General features: G+C 54.6%; 1 protein-coding gene across 1 annotated transcript in view; it reads right to left on the bottom strand.

The window, feature by feature from the left end:
* Positions 1–17406, bottom strand: part of ZBTB7C (zinc finger and BTB domain containing 7C) — a 298728-nt gene that overhangs the window by 6526 nt on the left and 274796 nt on the right. Inside the window, 1 exon segment of the mRNA XM_077777647.1 lies at positions 3815–5047. Coding sequence (XP_077633773.1) covers positions 3815–5031 — 1217 coding nt within the window. The 5' untranslated portion in view covers positions 5032–5047.

Raw genomic sequence — 17406 nt, 5'->3', positions numbered from 1 at the left:
GGAAGCGGGGGGGGGGGGAGTCACAGCTGGCCAGAGAGTGGTGCTCAGGGCGTGAGGCCCAGGCAGAAGGACTCCACGGGATTGTGGGGTGACCAGAGCTAGGAGGGGACAGCTTGGGATCAAAGAAACATAGTCTGGTTGGAGCCTTCGAGGCCTTGCTTGGTGTCCCAAGAGTGTGTCCTATCTGGAACAATGGGTGTAGGACAACGGTCCCCAGGGCTGGTGGAAATGGAGCGCCATCTCAGGGGTGAGGGTCTGATGCCAAGGGATAGACAACACCATGGCAGGGGAGGCCTTCATCTCTCTTCTTGGAGAATGAGAGCTACAGGCAGCCTTTGGGGGCAGAATGGGCTCTGTGGGAAGGAATCCCGGGCCTTTCCACCACGGTGGCTGAAGCCATTAGGAATGCCGTCCCCATGGGTGCGGACATTCTGGGCATTGGCATCTGAGGCTGGAACTTGGAGCCTGAGCCAAAGGGCCTCTTTGCAAGAAGAAGGTAGGCCGCTCCAACATGCCTCGGGGCGATGGGAAGTGGGTTCGCCTCACAGAGAAGGGAAAGGAGGCCTGACTGGAGAGTGGGAGCCCAGTCCTGTTCCAGGAAAGAAAGAGAAGATAGTGTCCAGGAGGAGAAGTTGAGGGCGGCCGGTCCGGGCTCCCCCAGCCTCTGGGGGGCCGGCTTCCAAGGAGCGGCTTGGCCTTGCAAGGGAGTCTGGGAATTCTGAGTCAAAGGCAGCAGATGCTGTAAGTGGCTGAGGAAGAGCCTCCCTCTGGGGAGGGAGGGAAGGTGTTTTGGGTGGTGGCTGCAGGTCACCCACAGAGAAGGTCCCCATGGAAAGGCTGCAAGGGGACTTGGCTGCAGGGAGAGGCAGGGGACACCCTACATGGACAGGCTGCGGGGGGAACAGAAAAGAATCCTTGCAGGGCAGCTCTGGGAGGGGGCGGGACGGAACATGGAGCCAGCTCTTCTGAAGAATGTGACACGGAGGGCGGTCAGGGAGTGATCCAGGCGGGCGGCCACAGCCCACGGTAGGAAATAACGCCCCCAGAGTCCCCTGTGTGAGCAGGGCAGGAAAATGTCCAGCCGTCCCCCACTCTGGGGCTCCTCTGGCCCCAGGAAGGGAATGTCCACAAGCAAGTCTGATCTTTGTCAGCAAGGTCCCAGTCCGGTGGGAACCGGGTGAGGGGAGGTGCTGACAGAGGCAGGACCCAGCTGCTTCTGGGGGCCTCCCCGGACTGGACGGTTGTGGCTGAACTGAGCAGGAGCGAACCAGAGGGAGGGCAGGGCAGATGCAAGGCCGCCCTGCGGCTGGTCCGGCCTGGAGGGCTGGCGAGGCTGCAGGCTCAGAGGCCCCCGAAGTGATCATCAGGAATGTGCTGGAGGGAGGGTTCTGGAATGCAGCCCTCCCGTAAACCCAATATCCTGCCCAAACCAGGAGGCCTACTCAGAGAATGTTCTCGTGTCAGGAGGGGTGAGAAATCTGTCTGCAGTGACGGACCGAGTTTACCGCCCTCCCTGGGGAAGGCAGGGGCCCCCGACCGGCATGGCCTGCACAGAAGGCTGTGTGTGGGAAGGACCTGGAGGGAAGGGACGTGGGGTCCTGGGTAAGCTCGCTGTGTGGCGTGCTGAGACGTGCATGTCCCCGAAGCCACAGGCCTGGGGCTCCCCTGAAGGGAGCGGTGTCCCATCCGTGAAGGGAACGGGTATGGGAAATTAGGGACAGGGACCCCGGGCGGCAGGAGGGGTCACTGAGGCTGACCTGGGGCCTCGATTTGTGAAGAGTGTGCTCGTCTTTGAAGTCATCCCCGGGCATGGACTGGGAGTCACAGGCTGGAGATGGGTGAAGGGTACTCCAGCGTGGGCTGTGCCCTAGTTTATCTCCCTAATGTTATCCTGGTATCCCTGTGCTCGTGTCACACCTGGTTCAGGTGTTCAGGCCGGGCCTGTGGGGCTAAGGGGAATTCAGGAGAAGGGGGGGGGAATGGGGCATCAGAGTGGCAGGGCCATTAGTGAGGGATATGCCAGGGGAGGGGAGCCCCAGGAACTCTGGGTCCGGCCGTTATGTGGCAATAACAGCAGAACACCCTGAGGTCAGCACTGCCGGGCAGAAGGGGCTGCACGTGGGGAAGGTGGGCGCCCCGCCCCTCTGCACCTGGAGACTCTCCCTCCACTGTCAGCTCAAAGCATCTGGGAGAGATTCTCTGTGGGGTTTTCCTCCCAGAAGCAGCTGTGTGGGGACCCCAAGGCCACCTTTGAAACAACCAGTATTGTGCTTCGAAACAGTCACCAGAGGAGCCAGCTGCAGAGCTATTTTAGCAATGCCATGGTCACCTGAACACATTTCCAACATGCTTCTCTGGAGACTTCAAATAGAGTTTTTAAGCCATGCAAGATACTGGGTCTCATTACTTTATGAGACTCATCTTTTTATGCCCAAAAAGTACTGTTCCTGATTTGCTGTTCAACTTGACTCAAAGCAATTTCACTCTATCCTCAAAGGGCCCACTGAGGAAAATCAGAAGAATGAGCCCCCAGCAGTTCCCAAAGAGAAATTTCCAAGAGGGGGTGGGGTAATGGCGGCACCATTGGTATACGTGTGGGTCTCAGGCTGGGTTCTTTGTCAGGGACGGTGGCAGTGTGACTAAAGAAATGCAGGTAAGAAAATAGGTACTTGGGTTCTTCTTATATAACCAGTGGATTTTAATTCAAGATAAGCCTAGGACCTGGAAGAGAAGGAAATCATGGACTCCAAAAACCAGAGGATACGATTTGAATAGAAATGCACATCTAAAGGAAAGCACCTAGTCTGGTCAGTCATGGTCACAGAGCGGGGCATCCACCAGGCTTTATCCACATCCGACACACAGAAATGACCAAGCCCTGACGCAACACCACTCACCAGAACTTTCTCTGCCGTCAAAACGGCCTGGAGGGTCAGCCTCACACCGGTGACCAAAAACAGCACCAACAGACCGTATTTTCCCCAAACGAGGACCATCAAAATCGAGTAGGGAACAAAACAGACCCCACATCATCCCACTAATTAGTTTTGAACCCGAAAGTCGCAGTGCAGAGGGGAGTACATAACACACGCTTGCTAAAACGCACGGAGTCTGTGAAACATGAAAGGTTTGTCATGTATTGATTTCAAATTTCCAAGTTTATAACCACATAAAGTTAACCCTCTTCCTAACATGGAGAGTCAAGGCAGAGAACATAAAAAAGAGACATCCTTTAGATCTGATCCTAAAGAAGATGGAAAGGGCTCCAGGGGTCTCTATAGTCTCCTGGTCACGCATTTTGCTATCTTACAAGCCCCAGCTCTGGCAGCTTCCTCTGCGTGTGCTTATGAGAGTGGCCAACTAGCCACCGGGAGGTGGACTGCTCACCTGTAAACAAAGGCCAGAGCCCCTCCCCATCTTCCCGGGACCTGGGCGTAGTGACAATACATGTCCATTTAGGACAGCCCCGGCATGCGGTGCATGCCCCGAATAAAATAAAGGAGCGGCGTTCCACGGGGGGTGGGGGGGCTTCTGAGCGCCTTCGTGGCTCCCCAGTGGGGAAGGGGAGGGGGAGGTCAAGCAAGCCGGGAGCGGAGGCCCCCCCGCTTCTGACTGAACCAGAACAGCTCTGCTCTCGTCTGTATTATATCTTGCTCTTCCACCTAATAGCCTATTTTGGACAATATTTTAGCCCTTAAGGAGGGTTTGGAAATCGCCCCACCAGGGAAGGTGAGTAAACATACCATGTNTGAGGTCCCCCCGCCCCCCCACCCCGGCCCCCCCGCTGCCCTGTCTGAGGGGCTGTGATACGCACCTGGTAAAGCGGACCTCACAGATGTTGCACATGTATGGCTTCTCCCCGGTGTGGGTCCTCATGTGCCGCGGCAGCTTCCCGGCCCCCATGATGACCTTGTGGCAGATGGGGCACTGCTGGGAGGCCTTGGGCTTCAGCTTGCGCTCCTGCACCAGCGGCCAGGGCGGGAAGAGGCCCCCCAGGTGGGTGGCACTCAGGAAGTTGAGATAGGCACCGTAGTCGTTCTCCGCCTTGAGGGGGCCCAGCGGCCCCCCAGGGAGGTCAGGGAACATGTCCTTGAAGAAGTGGCTGGGGGACGGGGGTGGTGGGGGCGGGGGCAGCTCCTCCTTCTCCTCCTCTTTGATCTTCCGGTTCTTGATGACCAGGTCTAGCGGCCCACTGTCCATGGGCTGCTCAGGCAGCTGGGCAAAGGCACCGAAGTCCCCTGGCCAGAGGTGTGGGAAGAAGTCAGGGGCGAAGGGAGATAAGGAGGGTCTCCTATCAGTGATGTTGGCTTTGGGGTACAGGTTCTCCCTCAGCAAGGATTCGATGGAGAAGTCCCGGATGACGCCCAGATGGCCGGGGCTGCCGGCCTGGAAGGAATCGGGGAAGTCCCTGGGCGCGTCGGAATAGGCCTTCTCCGGGAGATGGTCCGTCTTGGAGGGGCTTTGGTGGCAGTTGATGTCCTGGGGGTCAGGCAAGTTTTCCTGATCGGCAAAGTCCTCAGTGTCGTCATCCTCGTCTTCCTCCTCCTCCTCCTCCTCCTCCTCCTCCTCCTCGTCCTCCTCGTCGTCGTCCTCCTCGTCGTCATCGTCGTCCTCCTTGTCATCCTCCTCCCCGCCGTCGCCGCCGGGCTCCATGATCTCCAGGCACACGTTCACGATGCACTGGATCTCCAGCATCCTGGCGGCGTTGAGGACGTGCTTGACGTTGGAGGCGGTGATGGTGAGCGTGGAGGTGTAGGCGAAGTCCAGGATGGCAGCCAGGGCCTCGGGCTGGACGAAGTCGATCTCGTAGACGTACGGCTGACTGGCCAGGGCGCCGGCCGTGAACAGCTTCTGGAAGTACTTGCTGCAGGCCGCCAGGACGGCGCGGTGCGTGCGGTATTCGTGTTCTTGCACCACAAGGAGCACGTCGCAGAGCAGGCCGTCCTGCCGCTGCTCGTTCAGGCTGCACAGCACCTCGCTGCTGTGGTTGGGGAAGGGAATGCCAATGAGCTCGTCGATGCCATTGGCCATGGTCTCAGCCAGAGCCCTGTAGGGATGCACAGAGAGGAGGCCGGGGTTAGAGGTGTGGTCCCAGGAGGGGACACCTGGTTCTGGGCCCGGGGACCTCCAGGCTGGTGGGCGTGTTGGCCACGGGACCCCTGCCTTGNCCAAGATTCAGAGCCCAGCTCGCAGGCTGGGCTTTTCCCTGTACCACGGGCTCTCTGCCGGGACCTCTAAGGCCCTTGGCCTTATTCTTCTCAAGGGGCATCACATGCCATTTAGCCAAGGCTGTAGATGCTTCTTGTGGGCACGGTTCCACTGAATCCACTTCCTGCTCTGTGTACTACGGGAGTGGTGTCCACTACTCACTCACACAACATCCTCAGTCAAGGGCCGAGGTGGGGGAACGTTCCTGTCACTCACTACTCAGTGCTCCTGCTGGGAAAATGCTCTGTTGTTTTGTTTTGTTTCCACAAAGCCTCTGCCTTGTGTAACGGATGAACATTTTGCTACTATTGGCTCCTGGTCTGAGCTGAGCTGTGGTTCCCCCTCTGCCTGCCCCAATTCATATGTTGAAATCTTAACGCTCAGTATCTCAGAATGTGACCCTATTCGGAGGGAAGGCTTTTAAAGAGGTGACCGAAGATCAAATGAGGTCACAGGGGCAGACCTTAATCTAGCATGACTGGTAAAATGTGAGTAGGACCCTGCACTCGGAGGGAGGGAAGACCCCATGAAGACACAGGAAGAAGATAAGCCAAGGGGAGAGGCCTCATAAGACACCAAACCTGCCCGACACCTCGATCCTGGACTTCCAGCTTCCAGAACTGGGGGAAAGTAGATTTCTGCTGTGTAAGCCCCCTGGTCTGTGGCTCTCGCTTGTGGCGGCCTGAGCAAACCGATACAGCTTCTAGGAATCTTAAAACTGAATTCTGTGGCCCATTTTCAGCACAGGAATGCGGCCTAGCGGTATATGTTTTGCCTTCTGACCTTATGTCATGCTTCGTCCTAGTTGGTGGAGTTTCTATTCATTTGCAAATCTTGATCTTCTTTTTTTCTTTTTAAATAGTGACCTCCTATATATGTATGTCTGTAGGCTGTTTCACACGTAAGTAAACACTTCAACTCAGTGTTAAATTCGAGTACAGTCTTAGTTAATATATCATGTCTGTATTCTGTTACCCTCAGGAAAACACATCACCTGGAGGGAGAAGCCTCTTCTGAGACCCTTTAGGGTGAAGTGTGGCCAGTGACAGCCACCGGGAGGGAAAAGTGCAGGACAGAGGACACCAGGGGATATCACCTCCCTTCAGGGAGCCAGACTCCCAAGTCCAAGTCCACAGATTCAACCTGGACAAAAAGCCACTTCCGTTTTTGTGCAATGGCATCGAGGACCCCCTCTGCTTAGGGCAAAGCTTGATGGTAGCCCATGCATAAATCCTAGCAAAAGCCTGGTCCTTACCCTGGTGCAATTACAGTGGAGAGAAAATAAAAATAAAAACAAAACCTGAAAGCTTTCATGCCCCAGTGGGAAGAGCTTTGGGGATTCCCACACATTTATCTTCTAGATGTTTCTACTTTGGGAAGGCAGGTGCAGGGGGAGCGGAGGAGTGGGAAGTGCCACATACACCATGGGTTCTTGAGTGGGGACTGGAGGCTTCAGGGACCTAGCAGGAAGTGCAGGGGCTCAGGAAGTTTCCCAGAAGGCCTTGGTGCCACCCTGCCTTCTCATCTTCAAAAGGGCCAGGGACCCCCACAGGCCATGCATTCAACTGTGACAGAGGAATATCAAGAGAAATGGGAGCTCCCCATCCACCCATCAGAATGGCTAAAATAAAAAATAGTGACAACACCAAATGTTGGCGAGGATGTGGGGAAACTGGATCATTCATCCATTACTGGTGGGCATGTAAACTGGTAGAACCTCGCTGCCAAACAATTTGGTGGTTTCTTAAAAAACTAAATGTGTAACTGCCCTATGATGCAGCATTCTCGATCAAGCACTCTTGAGCATTTGTCCCAAAGAAATAAGAATGTAGGTTCACGCAAAGACCCGAATGCAAATATCCCCAGCAACTTTACACACAGCAGTCAATGACTGTAAAGAATCCAGAGGTTGTTCAATGGGTGAATGGTTCACCAAGCCAGAGTGCACCCATTCCATGGAAGACTAGTCAGCAATCAAGAGGAATGACTCATAAAAAAAGCCTGGATGAACCCGAGTGAGAAAAGCAGCACCAATAGGTTACATGCTGCATAATGCCATTTATATCATGTTCTTGAGGTGGTATCATTACAGAAATGGAGCACACAGGAGTGGTTGCTAGTAGCTAGGGAGGGGGTGGGCTGGGAGGGAGGTGGGCGTGGCTATAAAAGGGCATCAGGAGGGCCCCTCCTGGTGATGAGAACGTTCTGTATCTTGACTGTGTAGAGAGGTCAATACCTTGGTTGATGTTGTCCTGTGATTTTGAAAGATGCTACCGTTGGGGAGAACTGGGCAAAGTGTACATGGGATGTCTGGATTTTTTTCTTAAAACTACATGTGAATTGGGGCGCCTTGGGTGGCTCAGTCGGATAAGTGTCTGACTTCGGCTCAGGTTATGATCTCGTGGTTCGTGAGTTCGAACCCCGCATCGGGCTCTGTGCTGACAGCTCAGAGCCTGGAGCCTGCTTCGGATTCTGTGTCTCCCTCTCTTTCCGCCCCTCCCCTGCTCGTGCTTGTCTCTCTCTCTCAAAAACAAATACACATTAACATAAGCTAGGTTTCTATTTAAAAAAAAAAAACTACATGTGAATCGACAAATTATGTCAAAAATAAAAAGCTTAATTAAAAAAGTCAAATGATAGAAAACAACTTAAACCAATAAGTAGATTGATCTCCTTCCACCCTAATGAGTGCCTATTATCATCTGTCGACAGTAGTGGGTGAGCCGGTGGGGAGAGGGAGGCTACTTTACTCAGAGTGGTCAGAGAAGGCCTCCTTGCAAAGTGTCATTTGAGCTGAGGCCTGGATGGTGAGAAGAAGCCAGTCATAGGATAATGTAGGGAACAGTGGGAACAGCAAGTGCAAAGTGGGCAGTCCCACTAAGGTGCTCTAGGTCTGGGGGGGCCAAGATCTTCTCTGAATGGCTCCATTGAACTTGGTTCTTGTCCACTGAAAAACCATTCCACAGCTGCATCTCTCTGGGGACTCAGACCCCTGTGAGGTCCTGTGTAGGACTCTCCTCTTCCTCTCTGACCAGGGAGGGCATCCCCACGCTGCAGGCCTCAGCTCTCTGTGCTGCAGAGAGTGTTCTGAGGCTCCCTCCTTCCCCTACACCCCAGGCCTCCCTGCTGTAATTGGTGGGGGCCGGAGGGAAAGCAGAGAACATGAGCAAGCGTTGCGGCTAGGCACTCCTCAGGACTGCCATGCCTATTACGGTCTCAGGAAGGCTGCTTTGTGGCAGCCAGGTGCAACATGATCATCTGCGCAGTGAGTGAGGGGACCCGAGGACACTGGTCCCCATCCCCTGACCCCAGCTTCCTGCTTCAGACACTCAGGCCTTATAGGGCCGACTGGGAGGATTTAGGACCAGGCCAACCTTGGCCAACACCTTCTCTCTGCAGGCCAAGTGCCCGCCCTAAACAATGGGGTTCCCAAATGAGGGATCAGAGCCATCACCTGCCCTCAGGCCTGCTCATCTTCATGATAACTGGGGTACGGCTCCTATTACCATCACCACTCCTATCTTACTGGGGAGGCGAAGGAAGCACAAATGGATAAATCACAGAGACACTGAGTCATGGCATAAAGATCTGAGCCTGAAGTCTTGCTCCACGGGCCATGCTCTCAACCACAACCAATCCACCTCCTTGCTTCACAAAGGTAACCAAGAGCGGCCAGGAGTCCTTGCCGCGCCTGAGTGGCTCAGACTCCAGGCATTCAGAGACGCTCAGGGGCACCTTTGTGGGGGAGGGTGGGAGGGATTTGGGTCAGCAGGAGAGAGAACAGCCTTGCCTTCCTGGGGGGGCCAAGCAGGCAGGGGCGGTGGGCAGATGAAGGCCTGGCCAGCCTCAGGAACTGCAGCATCAGAAAGTCTTCCCAAGCAAGTCCCAGGTCACTGCTTTGCTCAGAGTGGGCAGAGCGGCTCCTCTGTGGCCTCTGGAACTCGGCCACCCGCTCCCTGGGCAGCCTCCCCTGGTGGTTTTGGCAAAGCTCTGCCAAAGGGGAGGGGTGGGGATGGAGCTAAGGCTCCATCTGGCTTTGCCTCCCACCTTCTGAGCACAGCCTACAGTCACCTGGATAAGCTGAGTGCCCACAGCACTGCTCTCAAATGTGTCACACATCAGACCCCTTCCTCTCTTCCCTAGAATCCCCCAAAATGAACCCTGCTTCTCAGCTTCCATGCCTTTGCTCCCAGCTGGAGAACACCCAATCTCCTCTATCTCCAGGGGGCCACATCCCACCCACATATCAGGAATTTCTCCGTCTCTCAGTTCAGATGCCGGGCCTCTCCCACCTTTCCATCTCCTGACCACCTGATGCCTCCTGCCATTTATTTCACTCTGCCTTGTACTAGAACTTATTTCCTGTGTCTTGGCATTTCTGCTAGATCATAAGCTGCTGGCAGGCGGGCTGTCACTATGATGCTTAGCACAGTCCTGGCACACAGTTGATTAAGGTCTAAGGCAGGGGCTCAGCAGCACCAAAATGACCGTTGGGCAGGTTGTTCACCATACAATGGCACCACAACTAAGGGCAGACTCAAAGATGTCACCTACCCCATCATTCTTGCTTCCTGGTAGGAAGGATTCATGCCCTTCCAAGTGAACAGGGCTGACCTGTGTAACCAATGAGATTCATGGACCTGACGGTGTGGTTACAAAAGACATTTGGGTGCGGGGGGGGGGGCAGCTGCCATGTTGTGGGGACACGCAAGCAGCCCTACGGGGAGGTACCCATGGCCTGAGACTGTGGCTTTCTGCCAGCTGCCAGCACCGGCTCACCAGCTGTGTGAATGAGCCACGGTGAGAGCAGGCCATTCAGCCCCAGTCAAGCCCTCGGATGACGGCGGCCACACTGACATGCTGTCATCCAGGGGGATGCAAGTCCCTGAAAGATGCGGAACCGGCACCACTTAGCCGCGGTGCTCCCGGATTCCTGACTGTGAGATAGCATATATCTGCTCACATTTTAAATGTCTAAATTCTAGCGTGATTCGTCACACAGCAGCAGGTCACTACACAGGGGCACTACTGACTTCATGGGCATGGTAGACGTGCGACATTTAGCATGACAATCGTCCGGCAGATGGCAGTTAAAATGCTTCCATCTTGCAAAATCAGTGTATTACGAAGTGATTTTGATAGATGCAAGTAGACATATTGAGGAAATGGCACCTTTTCCAAATTCCCACCAAGCTACCATATGGCAGCAGGGTCCTCGCGCTTAGAAACACCTTCTCGTCTCAGACGATGGTTTGTACACGACACTTCGACTGTTAAGTAAAATGCCCAAATCAGTAAAACCCCAGGAAGTCAGTCCTTTATGGAAGGCCAAGTTTTCTTGCTTGCTAAGGGCTTATTCCTTCAAAGACCAAAAATATTTCAAATGTTTTCCAGAGAAAATTCTTACAATTCTTTAAGCTGCCCCCCAACCTTTTAAAACAGAGGAGATGTGACCCATTGAACTGTGGGTGGGTGGGCAGTGTCTGATCAGAGCCCACCGAGGAGAGGAGAGTGGCCATCCCTGTGCTAAATGTCGCATCTCTTGTGCCCTTGGAGCCAGGTCTGCTGGGACTGGAAATCAGGAGCCCATTGTGGTGTGTGTGACTTTGGGAGCCCCTCTGCCTCTCTGGGCTTCTGTTTCTTCATCTTGTCATCGACAAGTCATGGAAAACCTGAGAAGTATTGTCATGACTTCGAGAAGCTACAAGTGCAAAATGGAGAGAGGAGGAGCAGGTAACAGGCCTGGGTGACCGGGTGCATGGAGGCTGGCCTGCCAGCCCAGGACTTTTCTCGCTGCTCCTGGGTTCGCAGCTTTCGTCCCATCCCTTTCCTGGAGGAGCGGATGTGACCTTGTCGTGGGGGCTGTTTTTCTAGGCAGGAGGCGGGGCTGCCTCTTGCTGTTTCATTGTCTCTTTGGGAAAAAGTACCCCCTCTATGCACTATGGGAGCTTCCTTGGCGACCCTAAGATTCCCATGCCCTGGAGGGCCCGCAGACAGCCTGGTCCCCAAGGGAATGCCACGCCACACCCCCACCTTCCCGCCCAGGCCCTCCATCTCCTTCCTCCCATCGCCCAAGCCAGGGCAGTCCTGGCTCCAAGAACAACACACTCAGGAAAGAGAATTACACATATACACACGCACACACACACACACACACACACACCCCAGAAATAAAGGGGCGGGAGAGAGGGGAAGAGGGGCTTGGAGACGGAGGAAGGAGGTGAAAGAGGAAGAACGCAGGGGAGGCCAAACCTTCTCCTATGTGGTCATCATCCCAGCGGGCCTTCCCTGGGCCTCTGCCCTCGGGGGAAGGCTCTAGAGCTCAGGTGTGTCTGAGCGGCCCTGTGTGACCAAAGCAGCATTTCCCACCTCTGGGTCTCTCTTTGTTCAAATGCAGAATGAGAACATTACCCCCTCCAGGTACTGTAGCTGCGCTCCCCCTCTCTCCCTACCAGGAGAAGGGGTCATGCCCCCGACAGAGGGGAGGAGGTGCTCCACTAAGAGAAGCCAAGAAGTGGTGGGGGTAGGGCGACTGTAAGGGGCTTGAATTTTGGTACTACTCTGTGTCCTGTAATAATAACCAAATCAGTCAAGCACGCCAGCCAGCATTCACGATAATTATCGATCCCAGCCACCATTTACGGACTGCTTGTAACATGCCGCTCATTGCACTTCTAATCCTTCCTCAATTGGCACAATTCTGAAAGGTACATATTTTTAACATCACCTCCAATTTAGAGACGAAGAAACAGGTATGGAGAGGGTCAGTGACCTGCCAGTGCCATAAGGCAGCAAGTGCTAGGTGGGATTCGCACCCAGCTGCATCCGACGCCGACACTCTTATCCATTCCCCTTACCACACTGCCTCCCGCCAAGTCCGGCTTGGGATCTGAACCCTCCTCCCCAAAGGCCATCTCTTACTTTAGAGATTCATCGGAGCCTGGGATGACGGATGTGTATGTGGGAGGGGGGTGGTGAGACCATGTATGTCAGGGGTCAGTACCAAGTACAAATGAGAGGTATGGACAGAAAGGCACCAGGCACCCATGGCCTGGGCAATCAGGCTAGGCTTCCAGGAGGAGGGGCCTTGTCCATGCTGCACAGCAGAGAGAGCATTTCACTGGGCAGAGGGGCGACGTTATTTGGATCTGGAAGGCTTTGGATGTCCAGAACCCCTCTGGAAGTGTGTTAAATCTGGATTCCAAGTGGAATCACTCAAGAAGCGATTCTCAGTCAGGCATGTGCCTGAAGTTGCTTGATGGCTATCTGATAACAGGAGGCCTACTCGGAGTGCTGGGGGCGAGGCCCGTTCTCAGAATGCCCAGGTCCACATCGCTGCTTCCCCACTGATGGCCTCTGGGACATCATATCACCTTCCTCGAGCTCAGTTTCCTCATCTGTACAATGGGGCTGATAGTCCTGTCGACCTCACAGACTCATCCAATGGATCTAAGGAAGTAAGGCACAGAAAGTGCCTCCTGGTACAGGGTAGGCGCTGGACAATTAGGTATCAGCAATTATGAAGTCCAGGAAGGACACGGACCTCACACTGATGTCTTGGCAGAGGGAAGTAGGACCATATTGGGAACTACTCTGCCTTTTGCATAGTTTCCTAGAAGTCCACACTATTGAGGCACTTCTCCCAAGGATACTCTGAGAAGAACCCTTACACGCTGCCAGGGCCACCCCTGGCATGCGTAGGGCATCATAACCTTCCCAGGTCCTTCCATGCCTCCTATCTCATGTACTTCTAACCCATCAGGCAGGCAAGGCTGCCATAAGCTTTATGTCCATTTTACAGACAAGGAAAATGAGGCACAAACAGGAGCCTTGCTCAAGGTCACAGAGTGGATTAGTGTCAAGAGTTAGAACCAGGGTTCTGAGGCCCTGGCCTCTGGTCCCCTGATAGGCTACGGTGCCACTGTGAGGTGCCCAGCTAGTCAGGGGCCCATGTTCTCAGACTAGTTTAACTAGGAATGTGAAGTGCATGGTAGGCAAATGACATACTCCTGCTGCCTCAGTTTGGAGGGAAAGAAGTGCCTCAATCTCACCTGCTCCAGGCAGGGTCTGATCCTTCCATGTCTGTGTCATTCCCAGAATGCCATCAAACAGGTACATAGTAGATGCTGAATGAGTGAGATCAGTTCAATACATAGTGGGGGACAGGCTTGAAGTCACAAACGGCAGTGGGGTGGCTTGAACCCTGTGTCTTGGGCACATCCAACATTCGAACAGAGCCTTGTCATGCATATGGCATGTATACTCGTTCATTTCATCCTTATTGTGACCCCCATTTGATGGGGATCAGAGAGGCTATGTGACCTGCCCAAAGTCACAAAGGGCTCCAGTCTGCTCGGGCAGAATCTCTTTCTTGTCCTCCATGGCTGCCTTGGTGGTGTGAGGTTTGGGACAATTCTATTGCTTTTATCCACAAGCCAGCACCTCTCCGAACCCTGCTCAGTTCAGCAAATCTGGGGCTCAGGATGATGCGTCCTTCTGCCAAAGCCCCAGGGCAGCCTGGCCCCAGCAGGGGCACACTGGGAGTGGTCCCACTGGTCTCCAGCCCCAGCTCCTCCCCTGCCTGGGCCTCGAGCTTCACAGCCACCCGGCAGAACTGAAGCTCGCATCCTTCGAGCAGGCTCTTACTCCTTGTGGTCTTTGTAGGTCCTGAAATCTGCAAGGGGCTGGTGGGCCAGGGCAAAAGAGGGGNGGCCAGCCACACCCCTTGGCCCCGGAATGCCCCAGGGCCTCAGCTGCCCCAGAAGCCGGGGCCAGACATGTGGGCTGGGAGGTTGGGCAGGGCTACTTCAGCTTCCAGCCTGCCTGCTGGAGCACCCCAGGCAGGGCGCCCACAGCCAGGAGAGGCCGGCCCCACCTGCTCTGCCGCCCTGCCTGGGCACACCCAGAGCCCACAGTCCCCAGCTCGCCTTGGGCCTGGGGTTGGAGCTGGCAGCTGGTTTCTTTGAAATGAGCTCGGAGCTTTCCCTCCTCTGCCAAAGGTGATGGCCATGCCAGGTGCTCCTTNCATCCCCCCCCATCCGCAGGACAAGACATGTGAGGGCCTGGTAGTCAGGCCTCCTGGGTTCTCATTCCCGCCGCAGCCAGAGGTTTCCCGTCGCAACGTCTGAGGGCCTGAAGGTTTTCCTCCTGTGACCAGGTCCTGCTTCACTGTTCTCTGCTGAAGTCCCCGAGTTAACACAGCTTTGTGCCTGTTTAGCTCTTTATTCTGAGAGGCTTGTCCGCATCCGCTTTTCTCCATACTTTCCCCAGGATCCTTGGTCTAGGAAGAATTACTTGGCCCACTTTGCTAATGAGAAACCTAAGCTCATGCTGGTAAACAGACTTGCCCAGGTCACAGAACTAGGTGAGTGACAGGGACCCCAGACCTCCTGCCTCGTAGCCCAGACCCCATCCACTGTATCATGTCATAGCCCTTGCCCGCCATGCCCCTCACCACCATCACCCCACTGTCTCCCGCCACACCCTGCACTGGTTTGGTTTTATCAGAACAAGGTCTAGAACCACTCATAGGAGTTGGAGTAGGGGCAAAAGCCACGGTGGGCTTCTCTCGCCTTAAGTTCTTACAGGAGTGAAGCATACCCTAGGGACGAACGTGAGGGGTGCCCAGGAGGGAGGCTTGAGAGATGGGCAAGGAGGAGCGAGGTGGGGGGCTCTGCATGGGACTTCGGCGCCGGAGGGCCGAATGAGGGTGTATGAGTGTCAGGCTGTTCAATTACTCCTTGGAGGAAGCCCGTCTTCTTCACAGCGACAGCCTGCGAGCATGTGGGTGTGCAGGGGCCACGGCCCACAGCCCCTCACCCAAGGGGTGGGTTGGAGCCTTTTACTTTGCTAAGTACTTTCACCTCCTTGGTACTGTACCCATTTTACAGATAAGGAAACAGATGTAAAGTGAGGTCAAGGTCATAAAGCAATGTGTTAAAAGACTGTTGAAGAACTCACATATCCCCCCTGAGGCTACTGATTTCCTCTACTGCTGTGCAGTAACCTTGCAAGAAAGATTGAAAGAGCAGGTTCTCGAAGGGGCTGCATGGCCTCAGGAACACAATGCGAGAGGGAGGCTGGAGGGGCTGCGGGTCGGCAGAGCAGGGGGGTCCTCTGCTGATGGCTGGAGCACTGGCTGGCCGGCCCGTGGGAGTCTGGGCTGGACAAATAATGTGGGGCCCCTTCAAGCTGCTGTTCTTTAATCATTTATTCACCCTTTATTTATTAGAAGGTGAGGCGAAGGGGGGCAGGGAAGACTTGTTTTCTTTTAAGAAAAATTGCACACCTCTTTATGTTCAAAATAAAGGATTTACTACTTGTGTTTATTACTGGCAATTTCCTGAGCCAGAAAACTCCTTGGGAGGCTTATTAAACCTTATTAAACCACTCAAAATTTAGATAATAAAATAAATCACTTCTCTCCCATAAACAGCTCCAGGCCCCACGTCACTGAGTTTCGGAGTCTCAGCTGCCTCTGGCTGCCTTTTCAGGTGTGCTGGCTGGTCTGCTCTGCTCCCCACACCCTGCATCAGCAGGGGTGCAAACACATGGTGGGGGTGGGGAGGTGGGGACACGCATGAGCCCACTGGGTGTGCTTCTCTCTTTAGCATTTCTGCCCAAAGATGCTGTCTCCTGTGGGGAGAGGGGGTGGGTGGGAATGATTTAGATTTTGTTAGTTATTTAAGGGGTTGTGCGTGGATTTTTGGGTTAAGTGACACCTGATTTCGGTCCTTTCTGGGGATATTTCAGCGTCTCTTCCGGAAGGCACCAAGGTGGCTGCCGAGTTGGCCAGCCTCCGAACGTGCTCTGCCTGCACATCACCTTGACCCACGTGCCAAGGGCCCCCAGTGCTGTGCCATTGCTGCTGAGCCAGGGGACTTAACAATGGGAAAGAAGAAAAGCTGGAGCCAGGTGAGGGAGTGGAGAAAGGCCAAGCTCAGTTTTGGGAAAGAGCGTGAGTTAGGGCTGAGCAATGCGCAGGCGAGCTGTCTGCAGGGAGGGACTAATCCCTTTGGGGGAGGAAGTACAAGTAAAGCCTGCTTTTACAATTAGTCTCTGCTCTGCAGCTGAGTTGCAGGGGACCTTGGACCAGCCACGTTCCCTCTCTGAGCTTCAACTTCTTTAACGGAAGCCCAGGAGGCTCTTGCCCTCAGACTTGATGGTTCCATGCTGTCCTCCAGCTAACTCATTTAAATACTTTGGCTCCAGCGTTGACCTTGGGATTCCAAATTCACGAACAGCTCAACATCTACTATCTTGGGGCTGCTGCACCCAACTGTGAATTTCTGGATTCTGCCCACTCTTCCCTCTCTGCCCAGAGTGATGCGAGACTCAGTAGGTTGGTAAAAAGTGCCTGCTGTCTCCCCTCACCCTGCCCCCGAGGGAGGGTGAGGAGACTGACTGTATGTATCTTCCTCTCAGGTGGCCAAGGATGGCCCTGGAGCTGTGCAGTGCCTGGGGTAGAGTATGGAAGCTGCTTCTCCAGAATTTGCACCAATTCATTACAAACAACCCCTTAACCCCTCGGGCCCTGTGGGAGGATATGGGGGCACAGACAGGGATGCAGATTGACAGACAAGCAGTCTATGGGAGACAGAGGGTTAATTCTGAGCATCCTGCAACTGACATCAAGGGAATCAAACTGGTAACTGAGATGTATGGAGCGCTCATTCGGTGCCAGTCGCTGTCCTAAATATTTTACATGATTCTCTCATTGAACCCTCTCAAAACCCCACGAGGCAGTCAGTGCCGTCATCACTACCCATTTTTTTCAAATGGGGAGACTGAGATAGAGCTGGGATTTGAACCCAGGTGGCTGGGCCCCCCGTGTTCTGAGCAGGCTGCAAAGCTGCCTGTCAGCTGGTAGAGTCTGCCCATTCTGCTGAGGGCTGGAGAAGCAGGGAGGGAAGGATGGATTTCCTGGCAGTAAGAACTCACGGTACGGACTTAACGCTAGTGCCAAGGGCTAGCCCAGCGGTGGATAGGTCCTCTGGGGGCCGGAGCAGGGGCTCTGCTGGGCTCGGCGGNATGGTGAGGGGGTGCTGAGCTCTGAGGCCCCCAGGCAGCGGGGGTGTGGGGCAGGGAAAGAAGAACATTCTGGCAGAGAGAACAGTGTGTGCAAAGCAAGGGCACAGAAGCAGGGGCTTAGCAAGGCAGGAGCGATGGGTAGCGGGGTGCTGGGTTCAGCGGGGGCTG

Source organism: Crocuta crocuta, unplaced genomic scaffold (assembly GCF_008692635.1).
Source record: "Crocuta crocuta isolate KB4526 unplaced genomic scaffold, BGI_CrCroc_1.0 scaffold36, whole genome shotgun sequence".
NCBI classification, from domain to species: Eukaryota; Metazoa; Chordata; class Mammalia; order Carnivora; family Hyaenidae; genus Crocuta; species Crocuta crocuta.
This window is presented reverse-complemented; position numbering and strand designations above follow the sequence as displayed.